Genomic DNA, 25,119 nt, shown 5'->3' with positions numbered 1-25,119 from the left:
TCTACTTCATTCACTGGAACGGATACATTATCATTGATAAAGGCAAGATGTTACTGTACCTTTTTAATACAGTCTGTACAATTGTCAATCTATCATCACAAGCACGAAGTAAAACTAAATGTTTTAAGAACTGGTACCTTCAAGACAACTCTGAGACCATTTTCAAAGGAAAATGGTTTGTCTTGAATTAAACAAAAACATCCTTTTCATTGCAGCCTCCTCTTGGATAACAATTAATGAATAATAAGATGTTGTACAGAAAATTCTGTGAAGGTATATTGTAGCTATTTGTGTTGCTCTGATTTCTTTCTGTGTTTTTTATATTTTTAGCACTTTTTTTATGAGAGAGGCTAAACAGTAATTAAGAGGTGCAGGATGAAAAGATGGCACAATCAGTGCTGGTACCACCAGGACCTGACAGCTTCCGCTATTTCACAAGAGAATCACTTGCAGCTATTGAGCAGCGTATCAATGAAGAAAAAGCTAAAAAATCTAAACAGGAACGCAAAGATGATGATGATGAAGATGGCCCAAAGCCAAATAGCGACTTGGAGGCAGGAAAGACACTGCCATTTATTTACGGCGATATACCTCCAGGAATGGTGTCTGAGCCCTTGGAAGACCTGGACCCATACTATATCAATAAAAAAGTGAGTGTGTTGTATATTTCTACCAGACTTTAAAATATGAAAATACAAGGAATCCTGTCACAGATATAGTATTTCTAGTATTTTGGACCCATTTTTTACGTATAATACATTCCCCCAGCAGCTGATTCCATTGGCAGAAATCTCCATTATAAGAACAGAAGTTACTACCTGATCTGTGGGTAGAGATGCATTTAGGTTTATTTTATTATACTTGGCATTTTACTAAAGCTTGTAACTTTCAGTATTTTACACGCAAGAGAACTGAAGAAGTAGCAGAGGGGTTATCTTTAGAATTATTATTTTATTAATTGCCATACTACAGATTTGAAAAGAGCAGAGCTTCACTATGAAGCCCGCCTCAAAGGTAGCTAGACACCTCTCTAGCTTTCTCCACTGTCACTTGGAAAGCCTAGGTTGCTTTCTCTTGTTGCTGGGAAGGATAGGGAAGCAGATAAAGGCATTTCTCAGGATATGCTGAAGATCATTCTCTTCCATTTTATACTCTGCAGAGGTATCATATATCTGACTTAGTGGGTGAAAATTTTTCATATCCAGTTTAATATTATTCTATGTCTGTTATAAAAGAGGAGGTGTTTAAAAGTTGGACATAAATAGGGAGGAGGCAGGAATTCCTCTTGGAGTGTTGACAGAATATTATGTAATTTAGAAATTATTTTCTAGATTTTTTTTTTAAAAACAACCCAACCACATATTTTATTTTTGTTTAAAGTAACAGCAAAAATTGCTGTGACCAAGAATAAAAGTGCTGAACTTAAGACTTTTGACCAGATGGCCTTGGGTTTCCTCCAGAATTCCAGTCCCTCAGGTTTTGGCATCAATATGTATTGCACCCTCACTATTCTGCCAGTAAAGAAGAAATTACTGATAATTTATTTATTTATCTGTCTTCATATTTTTTTCTTGTGCTTTCTTTTCTTTCCCGAGGAAATTAACTAGCAAATTAAAAAAAAAACAAAACCAAACCCAACAAACCAAACCAAAAACCCCAAAAGAACATTAAAGCAGAAAAAATACTTCAAAGAAAAAAGATGAAAACCCCCAAGAATTGTGAGGAGTCAAACTTGAACTAAGTAATAATAAAAAAATTCTAAACATATCCTGCAGGAATTAAGGCTGTGCCTCATCACCATTATGTTGAAACAATAACAATACAGGCATCCCATGATAAATGGGCAGCTTTAAAAAAAACAGTTATACCTGAAATGTCCATTGCAGAATTTCTAACACGCAATTAATGACATGGAGAATCACGAGTTAAATTTGAAAACAAGGTTTCCAATTAAATACTGTGTTTTCCTCCCTTTACTCAAGTGATTTTCCCAGTTGAAGTCTGGATGTAAGGCAAATGGAATTTGGGTCAAAGTGCTGATCCCTTTCCTTCCTTCTTTCCCAGTTCTGCAGTAGTAAAAATCTAAATTCAGTGCTGGGAATTCTAAAGTTAGCACATGTATTATCATGTTTTGGAAAGTGGAAAACGATTCTGGAATTGACTGTGGACATGAAGTAAAATCCTGCTGAATTGCATGTTCCTGCCTGAGGAATGCTCAGCTCTTGTCTTGATGTTTTCCAAAAACATAGTGGTTTCTAGTAGGGGATGTAAGACTATATCCAAATAGCCAAACTGTATATTCATTGCAGTCATAATTTTTATTTTTCTTGGTGTTTCTATATCTTTAAACACCCCTGTTTAGGTCAGCTCCATTTTAATTTTTTAATATGTCTTGATGAGTCAGCATCGCACAAGTGGTGCTTCATCAGATGTTTTGTCAGATTAAAGGCAACAGAAAACATATGGAAAACTCTGATTTGAGGGCATATTTACTTGAACTCCTGGAAGAATAGTAATAGAGTTGAAAAGCAATGGTAGCAAAGCATACCTTACAGACCAGTCCTTTCTCCTCTACAGTAAAGGATATGGCATACAATAAAGTTTGGCTTGAGAATCAATGAGTATCTGGCAAAGCAAATATATTTGGTTTTGAAGTGCTGAAATTTATTATTTCAGTCAGGGGGAGGCATTGTGTTGTCAGGATTTCAGCTGCTGTATTTAGCACACCTGCTCAGAAAGTAGAAAATAATCTTTACAAATGCTGCCCTCTGGTTCCAGCTGAGGCAAATCATGGCTACTGGCTGTGCTCCAGGTTTGCATGGCTTATGTTCCCTTGGGCTTTTTAGGGCTGTCACAGTGCTAGCTAGATCCACTTACCTTCAGTGAGCATGAACTTTCACCCATGTGTAGAAAACAGAGATGACAGAAATAGATAGGATTTCCACAAATGCATGGAAATCTAATTTTAAAACTCACTCATTGTTAAATTCTTCTTATTTCCCAGCTCTAAAGAAAAATACTAAATCAAATAATGCCATAAACATTGGTAGTACTCATGACTTATTGCTGAAACTATGGACATTGAAAATATATGGACTATTGAATTCTGTATTAGGTAAAAGTAAAGCATGATATAAGAAAAATATAATTGCAGCTGTGAAACTCACAAATAGCTGAAAAGAGAAGCAATGTGTTAGAGTACAGCAGAAATTCAGTGCACTAGTGTTATTTTGAAAAAACTGGTTATTGAACACTCAATTTCTTTATTTTCATGAGATCACTCTTGAAATATAGATCACTGTAGTACTATTGTCTTAGTACTTTGATGTGATAATTAATGCTGGTTATTTGATTTGGGGAATGTTGAAGCTTTAATGGCTCTCACTACAATTCCAGTGATTTGGCTGGACTCTACAATGTGTCAACTGGACAAGGGGATTGTGATCCTGGGGAAGGTGCAAATGGAAGAAGAGTTTGACCAAATATGATTAATGATGAAATTAAAATAATTCTGGGTTTGAAATTGTAACTTGTTTGTAACTTGGTTATCTTTTAAATACTATTTTTTATTCTGTTTCTTTTTCCAGACCTTTATAGTATTGAATAAAGGGAAGGCAATATTCCGATTCAGTGCCACCTCTGCCCTGTACATGTTAACTCCTTTCAATCCTCTTAGAAAAATAGCTATTAAGATTTTGGTACATTCATATCCTTTTCAAGTGGTTAGTCTAAAGCTTAGTAAATGAGATGTTACTTAGTATTTAAATGATTCTCTGGCATGTGTCCCAGGATTAATATGATCTATAACACTCTGTCCCTCTTCTCTCTATTATTTCTGTCTTCTGTTCTTTTTCTGATTTGCTTTTTACATTTATTTTCATTCCTGGATCTTAATATAGTAATATCAGAAACCAGACAACCAGTCATGGTCCTATACATTTTTTTTTCTTGTGTCTTTTTTAATTCCACCACCTGTCTTTTTTTTTTGGTTTTTTTTTTCCCTCTCCTATTTTTCCTGTAATCATCACATCTTTTTTCATTTTTCCCCTCCCCCATGTTTTTCATAAACTGCAGATATTGTGCTCAAAATATTTCCAGTTCTTAACTGACACTCTGTGTTAAAAATCAAATCTTTGATCCCAGGTTTCTGCTTGCATGAATATTTAGTGAAAATATGGTTTCATTATTCTTTTTCATTTTCTGATTCAGATCACAGTTGCAGAAAGATAGGTTGATAAAAGAGCTTAGGTTTCTTGTTTTATTATACATTCTCCGTGCTATATGTATCTTATGTTTTCTTCCTTGATCATTATTGCATTATGCACTTGTAGTCATGTAGATGTTTTAATTGCACTCTTCAAGTAGGTCATGAGATTTCTGTATTGCAGGTAGGTATCTACGAAGCTAAATGTTCATGATGACTTATCTATTATTTTGGGTTTTTTCCATGTTTTGATAGCTGACTGTAGTAGGCATCCCACTGCTCTGATCCCAGATGCTGATATGAGCAATCAGGGCATTGACTTCAGCAAGTCTACTTACTTGAGGAACAAATGCAGATGCTTGCACAATGATTTTACAAGTCTAACATAAGCACACTGAAAGTAGTTTTGTATGTAGCATTACATAGTGATCCTAAGATAATGTAGAATGAATAATGAAAGGATTTTTTTCAGTCTTGGTATGATGGAAGTCTGATAATTACAATGATTGTGTTGGATGTTATCTATGGCAAGCTTGAAAATAACTTCAGAATCAATCATGACACTACATAAGCTATTTTGTATCTTGCTACAGGTGCCACTACATGCAGTTATTTGTCAGTTATATGACACTCATGAGCATGTTATAGAACATTATTACATGAAATAATGGAAAATCATGGGGCTGAGATGGTGATGACAAGCCAGATTGATTGAAGTCAGAATGTTAGAAAACGTTTAAAATTGTGGGAAAGTGTATTCAGGTTATTTCTCCACTGATGAAAGACTAGTGAGGATTTGCAGCTCTGAGAGGACATTTCATCAAGAGGATTTAGAAAGCCAATGTAAAGCCCAGGATTGTGAAACACTCTCATAAGATGTTACCTATTATGTTTTTAAAAGTACGTTTCATTCTCTTATGCTCTATTCATATATGAATTACATAGTGAGAAGCTAGATTATGAGTAATGGATGTGAAATATATTTACTGACCAGAAAACCCAAAGAATTGATGAACGTAAAGCCATGACTGTTTGACAGTTCGAAAGGCAGAGGTAGTTACTGTCGCTTGAAGCTTTTTCAGTTGATGTAGACGTGCAAACAGGGAAACCTCACAGTACTTCCCACCCCATTATGCTCGGATTTCTATTTAGGAGCACCATGTGAACCTAGTTACAGAAGCTAAAGCTCTACTCAAAATCGAGCATTGTCCTCTTTTAGTTTTAGATGATGCTGCCATCATGTGGACATTTTGGGCATCATCTGTGTGGTTTTCATTTGGGTGTTCATTGCCATTTTCTAGAAAGTGTCATGAGTCCTGAGAGTGAAAGGTTTTAGATCCAGAGCAGTTCTGTTAAAATCAAGGAAATATTTTGGCTTGTACCAGCTTCAGAATGCTTTGCCGTTTTTTTGTTTTTGTTTTTTTTGAGACTATGCCTTCCCCTCCACTAACATTCATATTACAAAAGCTATATAAAACAATACTTTTCTCCCTAAAATTTCCCTATGCTCTCTCCTACTATGTGATCACTAGCTTGCAAAATATGTATAATAAGCAAAAATGTTGATACATGCTAAATTCTATGGTGAAACATAAAATTAGAAAGGTGAAGAAAATTTATTTTTCACTGGTTTGTATGCATGCAATAGATCAGATTTGTCTAGCTCATCCAAAACAGATTCTTTTTGTGTTATTCCACTGAATTGGAAGCTGCTGCTTCAAACGTTCACATTTTTATTCAGAATAAAAGAAACATCTAATGTTTTAAAATTAAGGGTTGGGGGTTTTATATATATTTCAGGGGTTTTTTAATTTTTATTATGTGATTGTTCTCTTTTTAGCTATAAAGCAGTGACTGTGAAATCTTTAACATATTTAGGGCTTTTCTTTGAGTGTCACCAGAGCAGTGGAGGGATAAATAGCTCCTGATAGTGGAAATCTGCCAAAGCAGTGTTATTTGATACTCTTTTTAATGAGATTTTCTGGCTTACATTCCTTAACTCTTTACCTACATTATTCAGCATGCTTATCATGTGCACTATTTTGACCAACTGTGTATTTATGACCATGAGTAACCCTCCAGACTGGACAAAGAATGTAGAGTAAGTTAAATGGATTTTCTTTCAATAATATTCAGTAATCTGAAATAAACTGCTATAAATGATTTTGTATTAGGATGGCATCCACTGGCAGCAGCTACTTTGTTAGAATATCCTTTCAACAGCTATTCTGATGCTACTTTCTAATGTGTAGTATTAAATACATATATTTCACACCACTTGCCTCATTACAAGTTGTTCAATGTCCATCCTCTTTTTGCAGTACTAGATGGGGAATGTAAGACGGGAAGCTAGTCTTCTGACCAAGCAAAAAATAGATTATAAATATTTTCCGAGGCATTTGGTATTATATCCATGCAAAAATGTGGAGAAATACACCCTTCCATCTCTCCTGCAATAACCATTGCACATAAAAGGATTGTCTAATGGATGCCTGTGTTCACCATAGTGCAGCCTTCCTTCACCAAAATCCGACAATGGAAAGCTTGTATGAAAAATAAGCTATTAGAAAAATGTTTAAGTAGTTGGCTGATCTTCCTACAGGAAAAGGTCAAGTATGCCAACAACTTGCTTCTGATATACATTTGGTGCATGTTTTGAGATAGTTCCAAGGCTGTAGTCCACAGTGTGAAACAGTTCTTCATGGTGCTTCATTTTTGCAATAGCATATTATGATTCTGCTTCTTCCTCATTCCTAACTGCTTTGGATGATATGTAACTGTTTAATCTTTGGTAATCAAAAGTGAAATCTTAGGAGGCTGGAGTCAGTGGAGGCATTCTCATTTTGAGTTCAGTATGAACATATATGTATTCAGGATGTCTAGCATATAGTAAATATTCATGAGTAAAGATAGCTAGCCTGAATATTTCTTCATATCATCATATTGTGCCATTTAGATATGCAACAGAAGTCCTGCTCATCTGTTGAGCAAAGTTGTGCAGGAAAGAAAATTTTCAGAAATTTTCTGAAAAAAAATTTGGAAAACTGGTTTCAGGTTGGCTGAAATCTGAAAACCAGTTCAAGTTTTTTAAGGAATTTAATCTGGATTCTTTGCCATTAAAAATATAAATGAAGCACAATTTCAAGATGACGTAATTTAGAGATAGAAACTTGAAATTATTCAGAATGCCAGAATTAAGTAATTTTACATTTCAACTAGAGTTTTTTGTCAAAGTGAGGAGCTGAATTTTATTGGCAGTTGTAAATATTTCTGGTTGTTCTTGCACAGGATTTTGTATTTGAAAACACTTATTTCATTTCAATACCGTGCCTGTCTTGCTGAAGGTGAAGTACTGGGTACATGTGCTCTGTAACCAAGTCAGTGAGGACTGATGACAGTTGGTGTATTCCCAGCTCATGGTACTAAGCAATACTTCAGCATAAAAATGACATTGAAGAAATACATTTTTAGTCTGGAAACAACTTCTGAAATCCTAATTTCTGTAATCCATGTGTATATTTTGTTATAACATCGACTCAGATTGGACATAAACATGCACTAATGTAATTGGGAATTTTGCAACTGTTTTATTGGTATAGATTATAGACTGTAAACTTAAGCTATGGGTTGTCATTTAGTCTTTCAATAACCAATTCATTCTTCCTTCCTTATGGTACAAATTTTGCAGATGTTTAAATTTGCTTATAACTTCCATTAAATTCTTGTGTCACTTAAAGAGAAGAAAATGAGAATAAAGCAACTTGAGAGCAAAATGTGTAAAGGTAATGCTTGTGTTTCTGTAAACTCTGTCTTGCATATTTTCCTCAGATACACTTTCACTGGAATTTATACCTTTGAATCACTTATTAAAATTCTTGCAAGGGGCTTCTGTCTAGAAGATTTTACATTTCTTCGAGACCCATGGAACTGGCTAGATTTCACTGTCATTACATTTGCGTAAGTCTTCTACCTTTTTTTTCTTTATAGAAAAAATGTTCCTGCTAGCATGAAATTAGTGACTAAAAATTGCCTCATATTTTGTCAGCCAGAACATTTGGAGCCTGGACTTCCTGCGGTTTCAATATGTTTCTTCTACTTCTTTTACACATTTTAGTATTTCTAACCATGTGCTGCAGAGGCCAGTATAGTGTGCCAGCCCATTAGGATTGTGAATGCCATCAGCCTGAACTGTTCATATCCTGTCTCCTTTCTGCATACCAGAATAAAAGGAATCCTTTTGACTTCCTGCTATAAGATGACCAAATTTCAAGCGTCAAGTCAATTTGGCTAATTTTGATTAAAATTAATTTAAATTTATGGTCGGAAGCATATTTATAACACAGGCAAAATACAGTGAACGGTGAAGAGGTCTTTATCAAAGACCCAAGCAAATAGGATAAAATCTGCCTCAATTCTGAGTAACTGTGATTTAATCCTACAGGTATGTAACAGAATTTGTAAACCTAGGCAATGTTTCAGCTCTTCGAACTTTCAGAGTATTGAGAGCTTTGAAAACTATTTCTGTAATTCCAGGTAAGAAGTAGTTGGTGTAAGGTGTTAGGCCCCTCATATCTCCAATTGTTATTTGTGTGCTGTCATTGTGTTTGTGTGTGAACTCCCCTATTACAGATATGTGACAGAGTTTGTGGACCTGGGCAATGTCTCAGCGTTGAGAACATTCAGAGTTCTCCGAGCTTTGAAAACAATATCAGTCATTCCAGGTGAGAGCTAGGTTAAACACTGAGGCTGACTTTTGTTCTACAAAGGCTATACTCATGTTTTTAAAGCATAAGCCTTATTTGCTACACATTTTTAAGAAAATAAAAAAGCAGGAATCAAGATGTGTAATTTTACTTAAACTGATTCTTGCTTGTATTAGTGTTATTTTTCTCTCTCAAAAAAAATCAGCCTTTGAGTTTAACAAATCTTTGCATGAGATATTTGCAGTAAACAGCCTATGTGATTTGCATCTGATGACATCAAGCTTTCCTGTACATGTTTTAAATGTTAATTTTAAGCTTTCATATTGATGCAAATTTTATCATTTATTGCAGGCACTTGATATAGCAACTTAATTCAGTTTTAAGTCATGTATGAAAAATTAAAGGATAGCATGGGCCATGCATGGGGTATTGTTTTAAAGATGTCTTTCTTCTCCAAACCATCACCCCCTTATATTGTAAGATTATTATTATATCATTCAAATATGCACTTATAATGTCTTTATAATGGGTTTACTAATGCAGAATATTTTAAAGGTTCATTTAAGAAAGGTTTGGGCAAGAAGCATCAGCAAAAGCAAATGATGCTTTTCTACATAGGGTTGAGATATAGCATGAATAATAAAATCACTTATTTTGGCATAAACCATGTGTTTGGTATTATCTACTTTTTATTTCTGTACACTATAAAATAAGCATAAATTTACAGCTTTTCATTCATCTTCACAAGTAGTAAGGCTTTTCATGAAAGTTATTGTATCACAAAAAACTCAGTTGTCATTTTGCATGTAATCTATATCTTGTCAGGAAATACCACATTATATACTTTTTTTTTGGGGGGGAGGGTTGGTATGTGTGGGGGGGTTTGTTTGGTTTTTGTTTGTTTGGTTGGGTTTTGTTTTGTTTTGGTGTTTTGTATCTGTTTAATGCCATAATAAAAATCTTTTCTCTTTGCAGGCTTGAAGACAATCGTGGGCGCCCTAATTCAGTCTGTGAAGAAGCTCTCGGACGTAATGATCCTGACTGTATTTTGTCTGAGTGTATTTGCACTAATAGGGCTGCAGCTGTTCATGGGCAACTTGAGGAATAAATGCCTGCAGTGGCCTCCAGACAATTCTACTTTTGAAACAACTGTTATTTCCTACTTTAATAGCTCTATAGGTGAAAATGGCACGTTTATTAATATGACAATGACAACATTTAACTGGGATGAGTACATCGAAGACAAAAGTAAGAGTTAATTATATCACCTGCTGCATTGATTTTCTGTATTTTTTTTTTAACAGAAACAAAAGCATCAGTATCTTTTAATTGCATTTTAAATGGTGTAATCTGGCCAAGAGACATAAAAGCGCTTATTTTGTATAGTAAATAAAAGAACAGTCATAACATGGTTTAACATACTTACAATATTGTACTGGGTACCAAAATATCTTTTACCTTTTACTGAATATGACTTTTAGAGTAAAACCACATTGCAGCACAAAGCAGAAATTTCTGTGCTAGCTTCAAGCCTCCTGAAATAGTGTGACTGTCCTGATGTGGGATCTGAAATCATATAGGTACATTTATGCAAGATAATATCCAATATCATAAATCCCAATTTGGACATCAGTTAGCTCATGAATCCTGCTATAGCATGTAAATGCAGCTGCATTGCTTCTTTTGGAAGTTGGTCTTCACACCACACTCCCATCCACAGCACAGACATTCCTTTATGCGAATACTAGTGATTTATCCCATGCTTCTTACTCTAGTAAAATAAGAACTATATTCCATATTATATATCTTTTACATTGTTTCTTATCTGGGAAAAATCATGAAATAATCATTTTGGTCTCCTATGTTACCTCATAATACAGTATTTTCACCATTTTAGGTACTTCATGTCACTAATGTTTTAAAAGAAATTATTTTAAAATATAGATACTGAAAGTATCTAGTAGATTGCTATTCTGCCATTTATTGCTCTGGAATCTCCTATTTATTCAGTACTTCCTATTTATTTTAGTGTAATTAGGGTTCTAACTTCATAATTAGGCATGATCTTAGTTTTTTCTAAAGGCTGTATAAATCTTGTAACTAATATCTGTACCACTGAAAGTTAGGGAACCTCAGTTTGACAGATAAATGCTTTTGGATCCAAGTCTCATTGCCTTACAATCTTTTAATATACTTATCATCTCAGCATATTTGTAGTATCATAGAAAAGTCGTCTTGGAAATTTTGGATGATAACATTCTTAAAAATATCTGAAAACAGATTCCATTCCCTTTTAGCTGCTTTTGGTACTACAGCATACAAATAGAAAGATTTTTCTAAATATCTGACCTAAATTTTCCTGATTTCAGATTGAATATATTACTGCTTCTCCTGTGGATTTAGAAATAAGATAATCATAGACTGTATTAGTCTTTATAATACTTTAAAACCATTATCTTCTTTATTTCTGGTCTTTTCTAAATCAGGCAATCCTATTTTGTTTTGCATTTTCTCTACATCTTCTTGCCTTTTTTTTTCCTCTTTTGGAATCTTTCCAATTTGTCTGGGATTTTGAGTATGTTGGGAGGGTTTTTGCTATTATACTTGTTTGTTTTTTTAATTAGGTTCTCAAATCATACTTTACTCCTCTAGCAAAGGTACAAATTAAAAGTAATTACCTTATGTGCCATATATGAAACATTCCTATTAAAACATCTCAAAATTGCATAATTCTTATATCAGCACTTTATTGTTGATTCACAGCCAATTTGTGGTTTGTGACAGTCACTGCATCTTTTTGCACAGCAGTAGCTGTGGCCAGATCCTGTCTATTTTGTATTTACATATTTTATTTTGCCTTGTCAACTGTAGCATTTTCTTCTTGCCTCTGTTGAAATAAATCGAATTGCTTTTGGACCAGCCTGTCAGTTTGTAAAGGTCATTCTAGATTTCAATCATCTTCTCTCCTAGTTTGATGTCTTCAGAATACTTGATGCATTTTTTCCTATTATTTCATGTCTTGAGTTAGTAATGAAACTTGTTATGGAAACCATGTATAGCACAGAGCCCTGGAGGATCTTCAGAAAGATGCTCTTATGAACTGATATTGAGCCACTGGCAACTGTCCTCCAAGAATCTTTTTTCAAATATTTTCTGATGATTCCAGCCAGAACATATGTCCTTCATTTGCTTATGAAAGTGTACGACTTGTACCTATGACTGTTGTCCTGTTATTAATTTGGCAGGAGACAGGAATATATGGGATATTTTTTACAAACACATATAGGCTATTTTTATTACTTTATCACTATTATCTTCCTATTAAAAAAATCATTATTTAAATGTTTTCTAAAATAGTGGGCTAAGAGCTGAGTTGACTGGATGGCTTAACTGGATCCTCTGCTTACCAGAGGAGGAACTGTGTCACATAAGAATATAAATTAGGCCTACAGACAATTTTTAAAATCCAGCTTGTAGCCTATCTGCATCTTTGTGCTTTTTTAAGTAGGGTTTAGATCTCTCACAGGGTTTGACTATGTGAGCTCCAGAATGTCTGAGAATCCACTGTTTTCTTATCTGATACCCAGGAATGTATTGCAGATGCCTAAATTATGCACATAATATCTCTCTCTCTCTTTAAAATAAGCAGATTTTATGCTGTCTCTATGGTATACTGGTGGTGACAGAGTAGAAGCAGTCAATAGGAACTGGTTGCAATTCCCTGCTTGTCTCTTTAGCATTAGCCCTCAGTTCATGCCAGCTAAGCTAGTCTATGCCAGCTGGCAGTGAATCTCAAGGAACCATCTGCTTCCTGGGAACAGCCAGAACATACCTAATTCTGGCAATGTTAGCTTAATATGCCACCTGACCCAAAAATCTCCACTAGAGATTCCCATTTTACCCCAAGAATCCCAAGCTGGGAATTGGTGGCAAATTGGTTTTCCCTTTCTGCCTCAAAGCAGAATAATGAAAAGAATATGCCAGAGGCTTTTAAGACTTCCATCCCTTTAAATTATATTTTACCGCATTTTAATAGTTAGCCTTCTAACAAAATATACCTAGACACTTCAAGTACATTCCTCTGCTACAGAATTTTGTGTAGTAGATTTTTGTAATGCACAATAAAGCTTGGTTTCTTCCTCAGCTGCTCAAATCAAGATTCAGGTAGCAATTTCTTGTGCATGTTGTGTTATCTTTCCATGCTGAAAAAATGTCAGTACTTTTGAAGTAATATTTTGATATAATAGCAAGTAATTAATAGTTATAAATGAATAAAACTAAATGGCGTATATCAAAATGCATGAAGGAAGGCAGGGTATCAACTTCATCTTTTGTCTTATTTTCCTGATATTTGTTCACTCATTTGCTGACATACACAATTTGGTATTCTGCCCGTTGTATCTTAGTCATTTGGATAGGTTACTGAGAATTAGCTGTACAACTACCTTGCTATTTTCTAAAGAAAGGCCAGCTTCAAGGCACCATAGGAAGTCATTTTCCTGTCAAAACAGTATTTTCCATGCTTTTCTCTTTCCTAATCATTATATATTAAGGTTAAACTGTTAGCTCTGCTCTTCTTTAAAGTGTTAAAGGTGTTAAAGTCGATAGCATTGCTCAATTTTCATTATGTATAAATGATGTCTTTCTCATCACCTTTTTTTTTTTCTTTGGTTTTGGTTTGGTTTGGGTTTTTTTTTTTTCTTTTTAAAAACAGGTCATTTCTACTTCTTGGAAGGCCAAAATGATGCTTTGCTATGTGGCAATAGCTCGGATGCAGGGTAAGAAAACCATCGTCATTTTTCATTATACATCAAGAAAAAACAGCTACTTAGAATAGCTCAGGTGGTCAACTTGAGTATCAGCTGCACAGTTGCAAATTACTGATGTTTTGCTGTTGAAAGTAGACTGAATACAACTGTCATCTATGTGATTTGAGTTTACACTTTTGAGACACTTTTGTCAGCATCTTAGGCTAATTTTGTAAAGGTAACCACATGCATGCTATGTGCATGAATGTTGCTGCCAGCTTGCTGGCATCTGTTTATCATGAGCCATGCTAGTTGACATTCTTCTATCCTAGTATGGATGTGTTGGTATGACAAATTGTGGGGAAGGGTAGACTACTATTAGTTATTTATTAAAGCATTGAAATATCATTAGAAAATGGAATTAAAAATTGAAAAGCAATAAGATATATAGTTTTCTTTTAGATATTTAGAATAAAATTTTACTTGTTCATAATTTCATTACCAAATGGTACTCCTGAACAATTTTGTGATTTAATATAGCATATCGTAATTTAGAGTAGTTGTTAAAAATAGCATTTCCTCTTCTTTTGTAGTCAATGTCCAGAAGGATATATATGTGTGAAAGCTGGTAGAAACCCCAACTATGGCTACACAAGTTTTGATACATTCAGTTGGGCATTCTTGTCACTGTTTCGATTGATGACTCAGGACTTTTGGGAGAATCTTTACCAGCTGGTGAGGACTTATTAAAATAAACAGCACCATCACCAATACCATTACTACATAGTACTTGTATAGTTATTTTCATTCATGTGTCCCTGAGGCCTTTAGGACAGAAATCATCTTTTATTTCATATATGTAAGCAGTCTAACACAAAAGGGCCCTTGTTAATGATTTAGGTTCCCAAGAAATAGCAGCTATTTCATTAAGGTGGTTAAGCATTATGGTTTCTTTTCACAAATGAGTAAATGAACTTAAGTTGTTAAAGTTTCTTACCCAGACATGCTCTAAATAGATGCTAGCTAAATTGGTCTGCAGTCTAGTACAAGTATGTTGTCATTGAAAAGGTTAAATCTTATCCCTGAACTACACATATCCTTAACCCAAAGGACAGTGATGGTGTACAGCATGACATTTTGTATACTGCACTATCTCTGTGGCACTATAGTTTGGGACTGATGAGACAAGAAGGTAAGATGTTGGTTAGTGGCCCCACTACTGTTAGATTTAAAGCTATAATATAAAGTGGCGACAGCAACTAATACAGATTCTCACTGGTAGATGTTCTGAGGTATCCAAGCTACAGAATGTTATATACCTTGGCCATACCAGACACAAAACTTGGATTTTTGCACTTGCAGCCAGGATATAGTACTATTCATATGTGGAAAAAATAACTAAATAACCTTGTTCTAACATAAAGCAATCTTATAATGTATTTCTAGATCATAAGACAGGTGCTGTCGTATTATGCAACAGTATTTAAAAGTTTGCTAAAAACGGGCATTGTCTCTTTTCCTCCAGACACTGCGTGCTGCCGGGAAAACATACATGATATTTTTTGTTTTGGTCATTTTCCTGGGTTCTTTCTACCTGATTAACTTGATCTTGGCTGTGGTTGCCATGGCCTACGAAGAACAGAATCAAGCAACCATGGAGGAAGCAGAACAGAAAGAAGCAGAATTTCAGCAAATGCTGGAACAACTGAAAAAGCAACAGGAAGAAGCTCAGGTATCCCTGTAAAGTAGAATTCCTTCTTCCATTCATAGTTGTGATCAAATGTGTTATGTCCACATGTAAGAATACTTTTATTCCCCTGCTCCTAACTATATATTACCTTCAGTCTTACAAATTCTGTCACTTTGCAAGCAATCTTTAGAGTTGTCCATTGCTCCGTTTCTGCTGGCTTGGGTGAACCTGTTAATTTATGGCAAAAAAATTATAACCACTAAGCTAAAATATTGGATTATTAAATTGGAGATGGAAAGTAACATTTTACTGAGCCCTTGAACAAGTTGCTCAGAGTGCTTGTGGAATCACCACCCTTGGAGATAATAAAAAAACATCGGAACATGGTCCTGGGAAACCTGCTTTAGGTGACCCTGTCTGCGCTGGGGAGTTGGACATGATGACCTCCAGAAGTTCCTTTCCAAAATCAACCATTCTGTGATTCTGTGAAATGGAGATGGAGATATGGGGAAAAAAGCCCCAGGAATTCTGCTTATTTAAATAACAGAAGCAAAACTATTATAGGGAGAAATATTTTGCTTCAGCAACATTTGGCTTTTTCTGCTCCTTCCCCAGCTCTCACAGCAAAAAGCCACAGTGTTCCAATTTTAAAGAAAACTAGAAAAAAATGGAGAAACTGGAGAAAACGCTTCTGTGGTACAGGCATCGTGATTGCATACTGCTTTGAAATTCCTTTTCATTTTTTGAAGACTCTGAGATCTATAATAATTGATATATATAATTGATAATGTCTGCTTGGCATGTGGCCACATAGAGCAGAAGTTGAACTATGTCTTCCATGTAAGCACATAACTAGTCAGCAATAGGAGTTTCTTCTTTGGTTGGTTAGTTGGTATCTGGGATTTTTTTTACCAAAGCTTGTAAATAAATGTTAATCAAGTGCTCCACAAGTGTCTGAAACTTCAAAAAGCAACATGTCTCTAATGGCCTGCGGTTTAACTCAAATCGCTGATTGTGATTTGCAAAACTGAGATTAAGAATGTTACACCAGACCTTTAATAGACTAGAGAGTGTTTAAAATCCAGTAAAATGGTCTAAGCAAGTGTAGCTTCCTGTAATTGGGATTTTTTCTGTTCAAGGCTTGATTCCTTACTTTTACATAGTATTTCAGATGAAAAATCTATTATAATGTATTGTTCCAATCTAAAACAGATGTTTGTTACCTTGGTTCTCTGACAACACAGTTTTCCCTTGGGTTGCTCTAACTCATGGCTTATGGAGCAGTGGCAAATTATGGGTCCTGTGGTATTTCACAAATTCTACTTATGGTATGCTGGGTTTAGTAAAGTGGGATCATTGCTTTTATTTCAAAATAATTATTTTTTTAAGAATGGCAATAAATTTAAAATAGTGTATGTTTGTATAAATGTTGTAAATTGCATATGTGCTTGTACGTATAGGCAGCAGCAGCAGCTGCAGCAGCTGACTCAAGAGATTATAGTGGAGTAGGTGGAATAGGTGGATTCTCCGAAAGTTCTTCAGAGGCATCAAAACTGAGCTCAAAAAGTGCTAAAGAGAGAAGGAATAGAAGAAAGAAAAAAAAGCAAAAAGAGCAATCTGAAGGCGAGGAGAAGGACGGGGAAGAATTTCACAAATCTGAATCAGAGGACAGCATCAAAAGGAAAGGTTTCCGATTTTCCATTGAGGGGAATAGACTGACATACGAAAAGAGATTCTCTTCCCCACACCAGGTACCATAGTATTATTACCTCTTAAATACCTCCATTTTCTACTCATCATATAAACAAAACCTTATAAAGTAGTTTGGTCAATTCTTGCAAGAGATTTCACAGGTTCTTTAATATCTTAAGTCAAGTATGACCAAGTTAATACTTGCAGACAAAGATGAAACTGTAATAATTCGAGAGGTTTTGGTTTTATTCTGAGTTTACGTGTAAAAAAAATCAAAACAACATGTATTAATTAAAACCATTCATATTTCAAGTTTCTCCATGAAAACAGACCTATCTCCCCATCAAGATCAGTGTATTCAGCATGATCAGTGCATTCGAAATTTTGTGCAAACATACAATGGAATTTCATATTTTACACGAGAAAAGTATTAAAATTGAGATGCAAAAACTGCAGTAGTAATTGCATAAATGTTCATGTGAAATTTGACAAATTGATGTGAGACCGTTAATTGTGTTATCTTAAAGGTGGAACTATGTGTGGCAATGTGTCCTTGCATGTGTTCTCCTACATTGAAACACCAGTGACTCAGAGTGCCATCTGCATCTCCCATCCAGACATTTATTTCATTTGGTAATTTTATGTCATCCCTTCTATAGTTTTCAGAGCTCCTCTTCATTTGCCCACCTCCAACTCACCCTTCAGCACTTCACGTGCAGATCTCACATCCATCCTGTCCTTTTTCTGACCCTTTGTGTGCCTCAATATGCTTCTTCCTTTTATCACCACCTCCTTGATTCTCCCTTGTCTTTGACTTGGTTTCACCCTCTTTTTTAGTCACTATTACTAAACTCATTCATTCCTTTTTAATCCTTTTCTGTTAGAGTCTCTAGAAAGCCTGTTTTGTCCCTAAATAGATCATGAACACTCATATTCTCTTCATGTATCACTTTCTCCAACTCCCATTCTCAAAGAAGCTCAGACCTCTTCTGAGGTCTTAATTTATTTTTTAAAATATTTTCTTCCTAAGCACTGTCCTCCTTACATCAGACTGTGGTGGGAATAAAAGTTTTCTAGCTTCTATTTCTGCCAAGTTAACTCCTCCTTCTACTTACTTCTTAACTTTCTTCCTTTTTTAAGTAGTATTGCCTCCTTATCTCCTCCCCCACCCCCCACCCTTGGTCTGCCATCTTTTTACATTGCTGTCTAACATCTGTAATATTCCATTGCTGAATTTATTTAGTTCATGATTCATTCTGCTTCATATACAGATTTTCACACCTATATCCATTGACTGTGTTGAAGATCCATGTGATCCTTTAGATGTATATCCTTGTTTGTGTCGTCATCATTCAAACTGTAGCCTTATTCAGCTGCAGCTCAACTCATCTATCTTCTAAGAAAAGAAGCATTCCTCATACAACTTGCTTCTCTTTTACCTTTTCATCTCCAAATTCATTTGCAGCTGTTTACTATGACAGTCTAGCAATCACTTCCCCTCTGTTTTCCCAACTCTAGTGCTTTTCCCAACTCTCAACTTTTCACTCTAGATTCTAGCCACTAATAAGAAATACCATTCACCAGTTCTTAATAACCTTTTCCTAGACAAAACTCAGGTTTATATCTCATCTTTGACTTTTTCCTTGACATTTCATTTGCCTTCAGTGTCCTTGAACTGACTGTTACGTTCTCTTGAATACTTACTCTTCCTAACATTCATAGTTTCATCTCCTATCAATTCCTCTGATTTAGTTGTGCTTTAGAAGATTCTTTTTTCCCTTTGGCAGTTTTCTAAGGGATTTCCACAAGGCCTTTTGCTTGTTCCCTTCTCTCCTCCTCTTTTTTTTTTTTTTAATTTATTTTTTTTACTCTACTCTGGACCCACAACTGTGAATCATTTTTTAACCTGGACCTCTTTTCATGTCACAGTTACTGCTGTATTCATCCAGAATGTGGTTGCAAGGAGCACTAACCTATCTCATTGCTTTACCTAATCTGCTAGAAAACATACCTACCTAAAGATATTTTTTGATACCATTAAAATATACTGTGCCTACAATTCCTCCCAACTCACCTTGTCTACTCAGAGTAAACAAGTCCCAGCTTTGACTGACCCATCCATGACTTCCTGTTAAATTTTCAAACTAGTTTCTTTGAGCTCTTTCTGTTACGCTGCCCCTCATGCTTGGAAGAAGCTCCCATGAGTTTCCACAGAACACTTCATTGCTTTCCTCAAATCCCTCTTTAAAACTCTCTTTTACCATGCTGCCTACAGAAAGCTTGACAGGGAAGTGACTTCAGGTGAGCTAAGACCACTGTTTATCATATCCATCAATTTTGCCTCCTTGTATTCCCTCTCTTTTTGTATCCATCTGTTGTGTTACACTTAGATGATAAATTCTTTGCAGTGCCTTTTTGTTCTGCATTTTGCAGTACCTAGAACAATGGGGTTCAGGTCCATAAAGATAAGTTGCAGAAGAGAAACAAGGACACTGCTTTGTTATGTATCATCTCTGCTGTTCATAGAGGTCTTGGTTGAAATCAGGTGCTAATGATAATCAATCAAATCAAGAGGATCACTTGAATTAAAGTTAAGAACAGGTATAATTATTTGCAATCTTAGAGCATTTTTTTGACTCTAATCCTGAAAATATACTTTCATAGCAGAACATTTACTTATGTGAGTAAACTGATGATTAGTGAGACTGCATACAAAATCATAAAATTACAAGCATAACTTTTCATATCAGAATAGCTGAAACTTTAAAAAAGAAATAAAACCTTATTGTGGCCTACTTGACTAGTATCTGAAAAAATTAGGCACTGTTTGGGAGCTACCACTGTGTGCAGACTGAGTCATGGGAACTTTGCCTAAAATTTTATTTACTCAGCCTGACAGACTAATGCTAACCTGAGGTAAACAGTGTCTAGATTTGCTTCCTCAGTTTATGAACAGTTGGTAATAAACAGGCAGAATGGCAGAGAAACAATTCTGTCAAGCAGTTTCTTTTACTCTAATTAAACCAATTGATTTCATATATCCAAAGTAGTAAAATAACTAGTCTTTGTCTGTCACTTATGTGCTCTTTGTTTACTACCCAAAAGGGAGTGTATTTGGGGGGGATGTGCCAGTTCATTTCTTTGTAGATAACCTTACCCTTTAAGACATATTAACACTGTGGTTTTTTCCTCTGTATGAAAACATTATTTTTGAAAGGATTTTCATTGGATAATCATTGTCTTTATTTGCCTGCAGTCTTTGCTGAGCATTCGAGGCTCCCTGTTTTCTCCAAGGCGCAACAGCAGAACAAGTCTTTTCAGCTTCAGAGGTCGAGCGAAGGACGTAGGATCAGAAAATGACTTTGCTGATGATGAGCACAGCACTTTTGAAGACAATGAGAGCAGAAGAGATTCTCTCTTTGTTCCTCATAAACACGGTGAACGACGCAACAGTAACATTAGTCAGGCCAGCAGGTCATCCAGGACAGTAGCTCCACTTCCAGCAAATGGGAAGATGCACAGCACTGTGGATTGCAATGGAGTAGTTTCTTTAGTTGGTGGGCCGCCAGCTTTGACGTCACCTACTGGACAGCTTCTGCCAGAGGTGATGATTGATAAAGCAGCCACTGCTAGCAATGTAAGGAAGTCTGCAATAGTTTAGGCATGATGTCTTCTGCCTGTATTATCAGCTACTGTTTAAAAAAAAAATGTAGTTACTTGGAAATGATTCCCATCCTGGCCAAGCTGTGAATGATCCTTTCATATATTCCAGTTATAAGCTAAAGAAAAAACTGAAGTTGCCTAGCTCTTCTTACCTAAGTGTGTGAAAATATATGCTGATTTACTGGGAATTAACAGAATAGCATAGTAAACCGTTGCATAAATTTTACATTACACCCATTGATTCATTATGCTAACTGAAGACTTAACTGGAAGGTTTTGTATTTGTATATCAGGATATCAAAATGAAAAAAAATATAAAAAATAATTCTATATACTTAATGGAATATATTGAATGAACATTCAACTTCACACTGACCACATTATTAAATATTTTCTTTCTTTTGTTTGAAAGCATGTGCTAGGAAATCGATAAGTTATTCTAAATTAAGAGTTATCTTAAGAAAATACACTTACTCTTTGTGCTTTTACTGTTAGCTGTGTGGGCTGTACTTTTCTGTGTTTAGAAAAAGACTGCCTAATTAGAAGGATATTTATGGCAGACCTCATTGACAAGCATTGTGGAACTTTTTATAGTCTAAAATCTTTTTTAATGTCTCAGCCCAGTTTCAGCAAAATACTTGAAAACATATTCTTTAAGCACAAAAGCAATATGTCCGATGTGTTGACCATTTGATATACAAAATTAGGCATACATTAGGTTACTACTAAACTGTGACATAAATGGAGCATGGTGCAGAAAAGCAGTGTTTTAAAATATTGTATTTCTATAATAATTTACAGTATTATTTTATCAGGCTATTTTATCAGTGTTTTAATTTCAGGGCACTACTACAGAAACTGATGTAAGAAAGAGACGGTCTAGTTCTTATCATGTTCCTATGGACTACTTAACAGATCCTAGTGCAAGGCAAAGAGCAATGAGTATAGCCAGCATGCTTACAAACACAATGGAAGGTACGTAACACAGAATTTTTGTATGACAATACCATAAAGTGCTATAAAATATATGATACCTTAAGTAGCTGTGGCATTTTATGACAGCTATTTAAACCTAAAAGGTACAGGCAAGATAAGATTTGTACGCAGAGATTTGTACACTAGTATTTTTTTATTTCAAAGGCTGACCTATATGTTTGGAAAAGCAAACAAGCTTTCAAAATACTAATAGGTTTGAGGAGGAAACAGCACTCTTCCAAGTTAAATGCAAGCAGAAAGTAATCATTCAATGCAGTTTCTCTAGGAAAGTTATGTTTTGATGAAAAATCTCCTTTTAGATTACTGAAATGGCTGTGCTTTTTGCAGTGGAACAATCCTCTTCTGCCAATTGAACAGACATGCTCTTTCACAAAGGAAGGATCACATTGTTCTTTCTGTAAGGGTAAATACAATGAATCTGAATTATGGAATTAAGCAACTAGTTGTAAGAAAGGGCAAACGTTATTTTGAGGTTTAAATGACTATGCCAAAAACAACAAATAAGAAGGTAACAATGAGAAATTTTGCACATGTGGACCATAATGCTGTTTAAATACTTGTCTGAGGTCAGGTTTGCTCTGACTGTTTAAGGAGGAAACTTTTAAATATTTTATTCATTCTAGATATAAAATCATAGAAAGTTTTTTGTTGGAATGGACCAACTAGATCATTTAGCTCCAACCCCACTTCCACAGCCAGGAACACTTTCCACTAGATCAGGTTGCCCCAGGCTACATCCAGCCTGGCCTTGAACACTACCAGGGTTGGGGCATCCACAACTTCTCTGAGCAACCATTTCCAGTGTCTCACCAACCTCAGCGTAAAGAATCCCTTCCTTATATCTAATCCAAATCTACCCTCTTTCAGTTTAAAATTGTTACCCCTCATACTATCCCTATAATACCTGATAAAAAAAGTTCCTCCCTATCTTCCCTGTAGTCCTCCTTTAAGTACTGGAAGGCAGGTCTAAGGTCTCCCCAGAGCATTCTCCAGGCTGAACATGCCCAACTCTCTCAGCCTGTCTTCATAGGAGAGGTGCTCTGGCCCTCTGATCATCTTCATGGCACACCTCTGTACCTGCTCTAACAAGTCCTTCCTATGCAGGGGACTCAAAAGCTGAATGCAGTATCCCAGGTGGGGTCTCACCGGAGCAGAATAGAGAGGAAGAATCACTTTCCTCAACCTGCTAGCTTTTTTTGATGCAGCCCAGAGTGAGATTGACTTTCAGGGCTGCAAGTGTACATTGCCAGACCATATTCAGTTTTTTGTCCATCAATACTCCCAGGTCTTTCTCCACAGGGCTGCTCTCAATCCACTCACTGCCCAGCATGTATGCCAGATTTTTAAGACAAATTTCTATTTTGCATGCTGTGTAGCATTTTCTTGTGAATAGTTATTTCATTTATGTATGAATATTTAGTATTCTTTTTACATAAAATTTAAATCATAGTGGGACAGATTGCTTTTAATTGTAATTTATTTTGACAGTAGCTTTTGTTTCAAAATATCCCTAATATCAGCATGGTTTATCAACAGTACCTTGGAAAATGGCATTTAGGCCTCAAAGAAAAATCCCAGGTTATACTGGAATAGAGAAACATGTTTAAAATCTTATTATCTTTTCTTATTTTTATTTTCTCTCTAGAATTGGAAGAATCCAGACAGAAATGCCCACCATGCTGGTATAAATTTGCTAACACTTGCTTGATTTGGGACTGCTGTACTCCCTGGCTGAAAGTCAAACATATTGTAAATTTGATTGTGATGGACCCATTTGTTGATCTGGCTATTACTATCTGCATTGTCTTAAACACCCTATTCATGGCAATGGAGCACTATCCAATGACAGAACAATTTAGTGGTGTGCTTTCAGTAGGAAACCTTGTAAGTCTTTCATGGTGTAATATGTATGTAAAACGCATTTCTCTTAAATAATTATTCTGTGACTTGTGTACCTATATTTAAAGAAAATATTGAGTAGATCTTTATAGGCTTGGGGTCATTGAATTTATATTTAAGCTGTATTGAATCCCACTTTGTTGACATTTGTGGGTTTTGCCACTCTTGCTGTATAGAGCAAAAGGTAGTAAGATTTATTAAGTCAATATACATTTTTATTTTTAAAACCTTCAGCTTCTGTCATTGAAGCTCTTTAAGGGAGTTTATCTTTTTGGGTTGGTTTTTTTTTTTTTTCTTGGATGGATACTTTCAAATCATAAGAACTTTGAGTTCCATTCTCACACCTGTTCTGCTCCTCACTAGCACCTCATAAGGTTCTGGGCGTTCAGGGAACTGCAGAGGGGAAAGACCTTGTAAGCATGGCAACTCCACAGGAAATGGTGAAATGGCATGACAGTGTCTTCTGCAGGTCATCCTGAAGAAAAATAATTCTGCTTAACTTTCAGTAAAATATTTTCTCTTAATAGAATAATTGTCCCTCTCATAAACATATCTTTGTTCCTAGAAGCAACAAGATGTCCCAAGGGCAAAGATGAGATCTAAGGAGGAAAAACTAAGCATTACAAGAGATTCAGTATTAATACATGCATATTAGCAGGCTAGATAAAAAACATATTTTCCAATTACCTCTTTTCCTTTGGAAACCAAACATTGTGATGCATATGTAAGCTTCAAATCTGAATTTAATTTCTAACCTCAATATATGTCAATATAAAGAAGCTATTAAGATTTATCATGGATCGCTTGCTGGAGATATAACTTACCAGAAGTTGATATTATTAATTTGGGGGAGGGGGTAATATTTTTTTATTAAACTGGAGTAAGAAACTGTATTTTGCTTACAGGTATTTACTGGAATTTTCACAGCAGAAATGTTTCTCAAGATAATTGCCATGGATCCTTATTATTATTTCCAAGAGGGCTGGAATATTTTTGATGGTTTTATTGTGAGTCTTAGTTTAATGGAGCTTGGCCTTGCAAATGTAGAAGGATTATCTGTCCTTCGATCATTCAGATTGGTAAATATACTAAACTATGTTGATCTGTTGCATTTTTGTATTTCTGCATGTATGTTGTGCATTTTTAATTTTTACATTATATATTTGCTTAAGACAGAATATCATTTCAGAAGAACTTACAAAATACTAAATTGCATACTCACTAAATGGCATGTATCTATTATATTAAGTTTGTTTTACACGTTATCTTAGTAACGTCTGTTTCTTCTTCAAGAACATTGTCAGCATCGGTTCTGTTCTTACAGTGAGTGTGGTTTAAGGATTATCTTTTTTTAATAGTAGTATCTCAGAGTCTCATTAGATGAGGGAATGAAAAATGCAAGAGCCACAGGCCCTCACTACCTGTGACTGAAAATTATTAAATTGCTTAGTAAATAATGGATTAGCTAATAAAAGTTTATTGACAATTTTATCTGATAGACTTCTATTACCAGTTGGCTTACAT

General features: G+C 35.3%; 1 protein-coding gene across 10 annotated transcripts in view; it reads left to right on the top strand.

Annotated features, from left to right (window-relative positions):
• Positions 1-383: 383 nt before the first annotated feature.
• Positions 384-25,119, top strand: part of LOC101874197 (sodium channel protein type 2 subunit alpha) — a 61,616-nt gene continuing 36,880 nt past the window's right edge. For 3 of the 10 annotated variants that reach the window (XM_034065242.1, XM_034065240.1, XM_031052155.2), the window contains exons 1-14: positions 384-650; positions 3,588-3,706; positions 6,216-6,305; positions 8,033-8,161; positions 8,834-8,925; positions 9,883-10,155; positions 13,622-13,685; positions 14,249-14,390; positions 15,181-15,387; positions 16,806-17,096; positions 20,294-20,641; positions 21,543-21,675; positions 23,342-23,580; positions 24,501-24,674. In XM_034065242.1, the coding sequence (XP_033921133.1) occupies positions 384-650; positions 3,588-3,706; positions 6,216-6,305; positions 8,033-8,161; positions 8,834-8,925; positions 9,883-10,155; positions 13,622-13,685; positions 14,249-14,390; positions 15,181-15,387; positions 16,806-17,096; positions 20,294-20,641; positions 21,543-21,675; positions 23,342-23,580; positions 24,501-24,674 (2,568 nt within the window). Of the gene's footprint in view, positions 651-3,587; positions 3,715-6,214; positions 6,306-8,032; positions 8,162-8,645; positions 8,738-8,833; positions 8,926-9,882; positions 10,156-13,621; positions 13,686-14,248; positions 14,391-15,180; positions 15,388-16,805; positions 17,097-20,293; positions 20,675-21,542; positions 21,676-23,341; positions 23,581-24,500; positions 24,675-25,119 lie in introns of all 10 variants that reach the window. The other 7 variants (XM_034065243.1, XM_034065241.1, XM_034065238.1 and 4 more) reach the window with 5 other exon arrangements.

Source organism: Melopsittacus undulatus, chromosome 8 (genome assembly GCF_012275295.1).
Source record: "Melopsittacus undulatus isolate bMelUnd1 chromosome 8, bMelUnd1.mat.Z, whole genome shotgun sequence".
Classification (NCBI taxonomy): Eukaryota; Metazoa; Chordata; class Aves; order Psittaciformes; family Psittaculidae; genus Melopsittacus; species Melopsittacus undulatus.
Note: the sequence above shows the minus strand (reverse complement) of the source record. Positions and strands in the feature narration are given on the sequence as shown.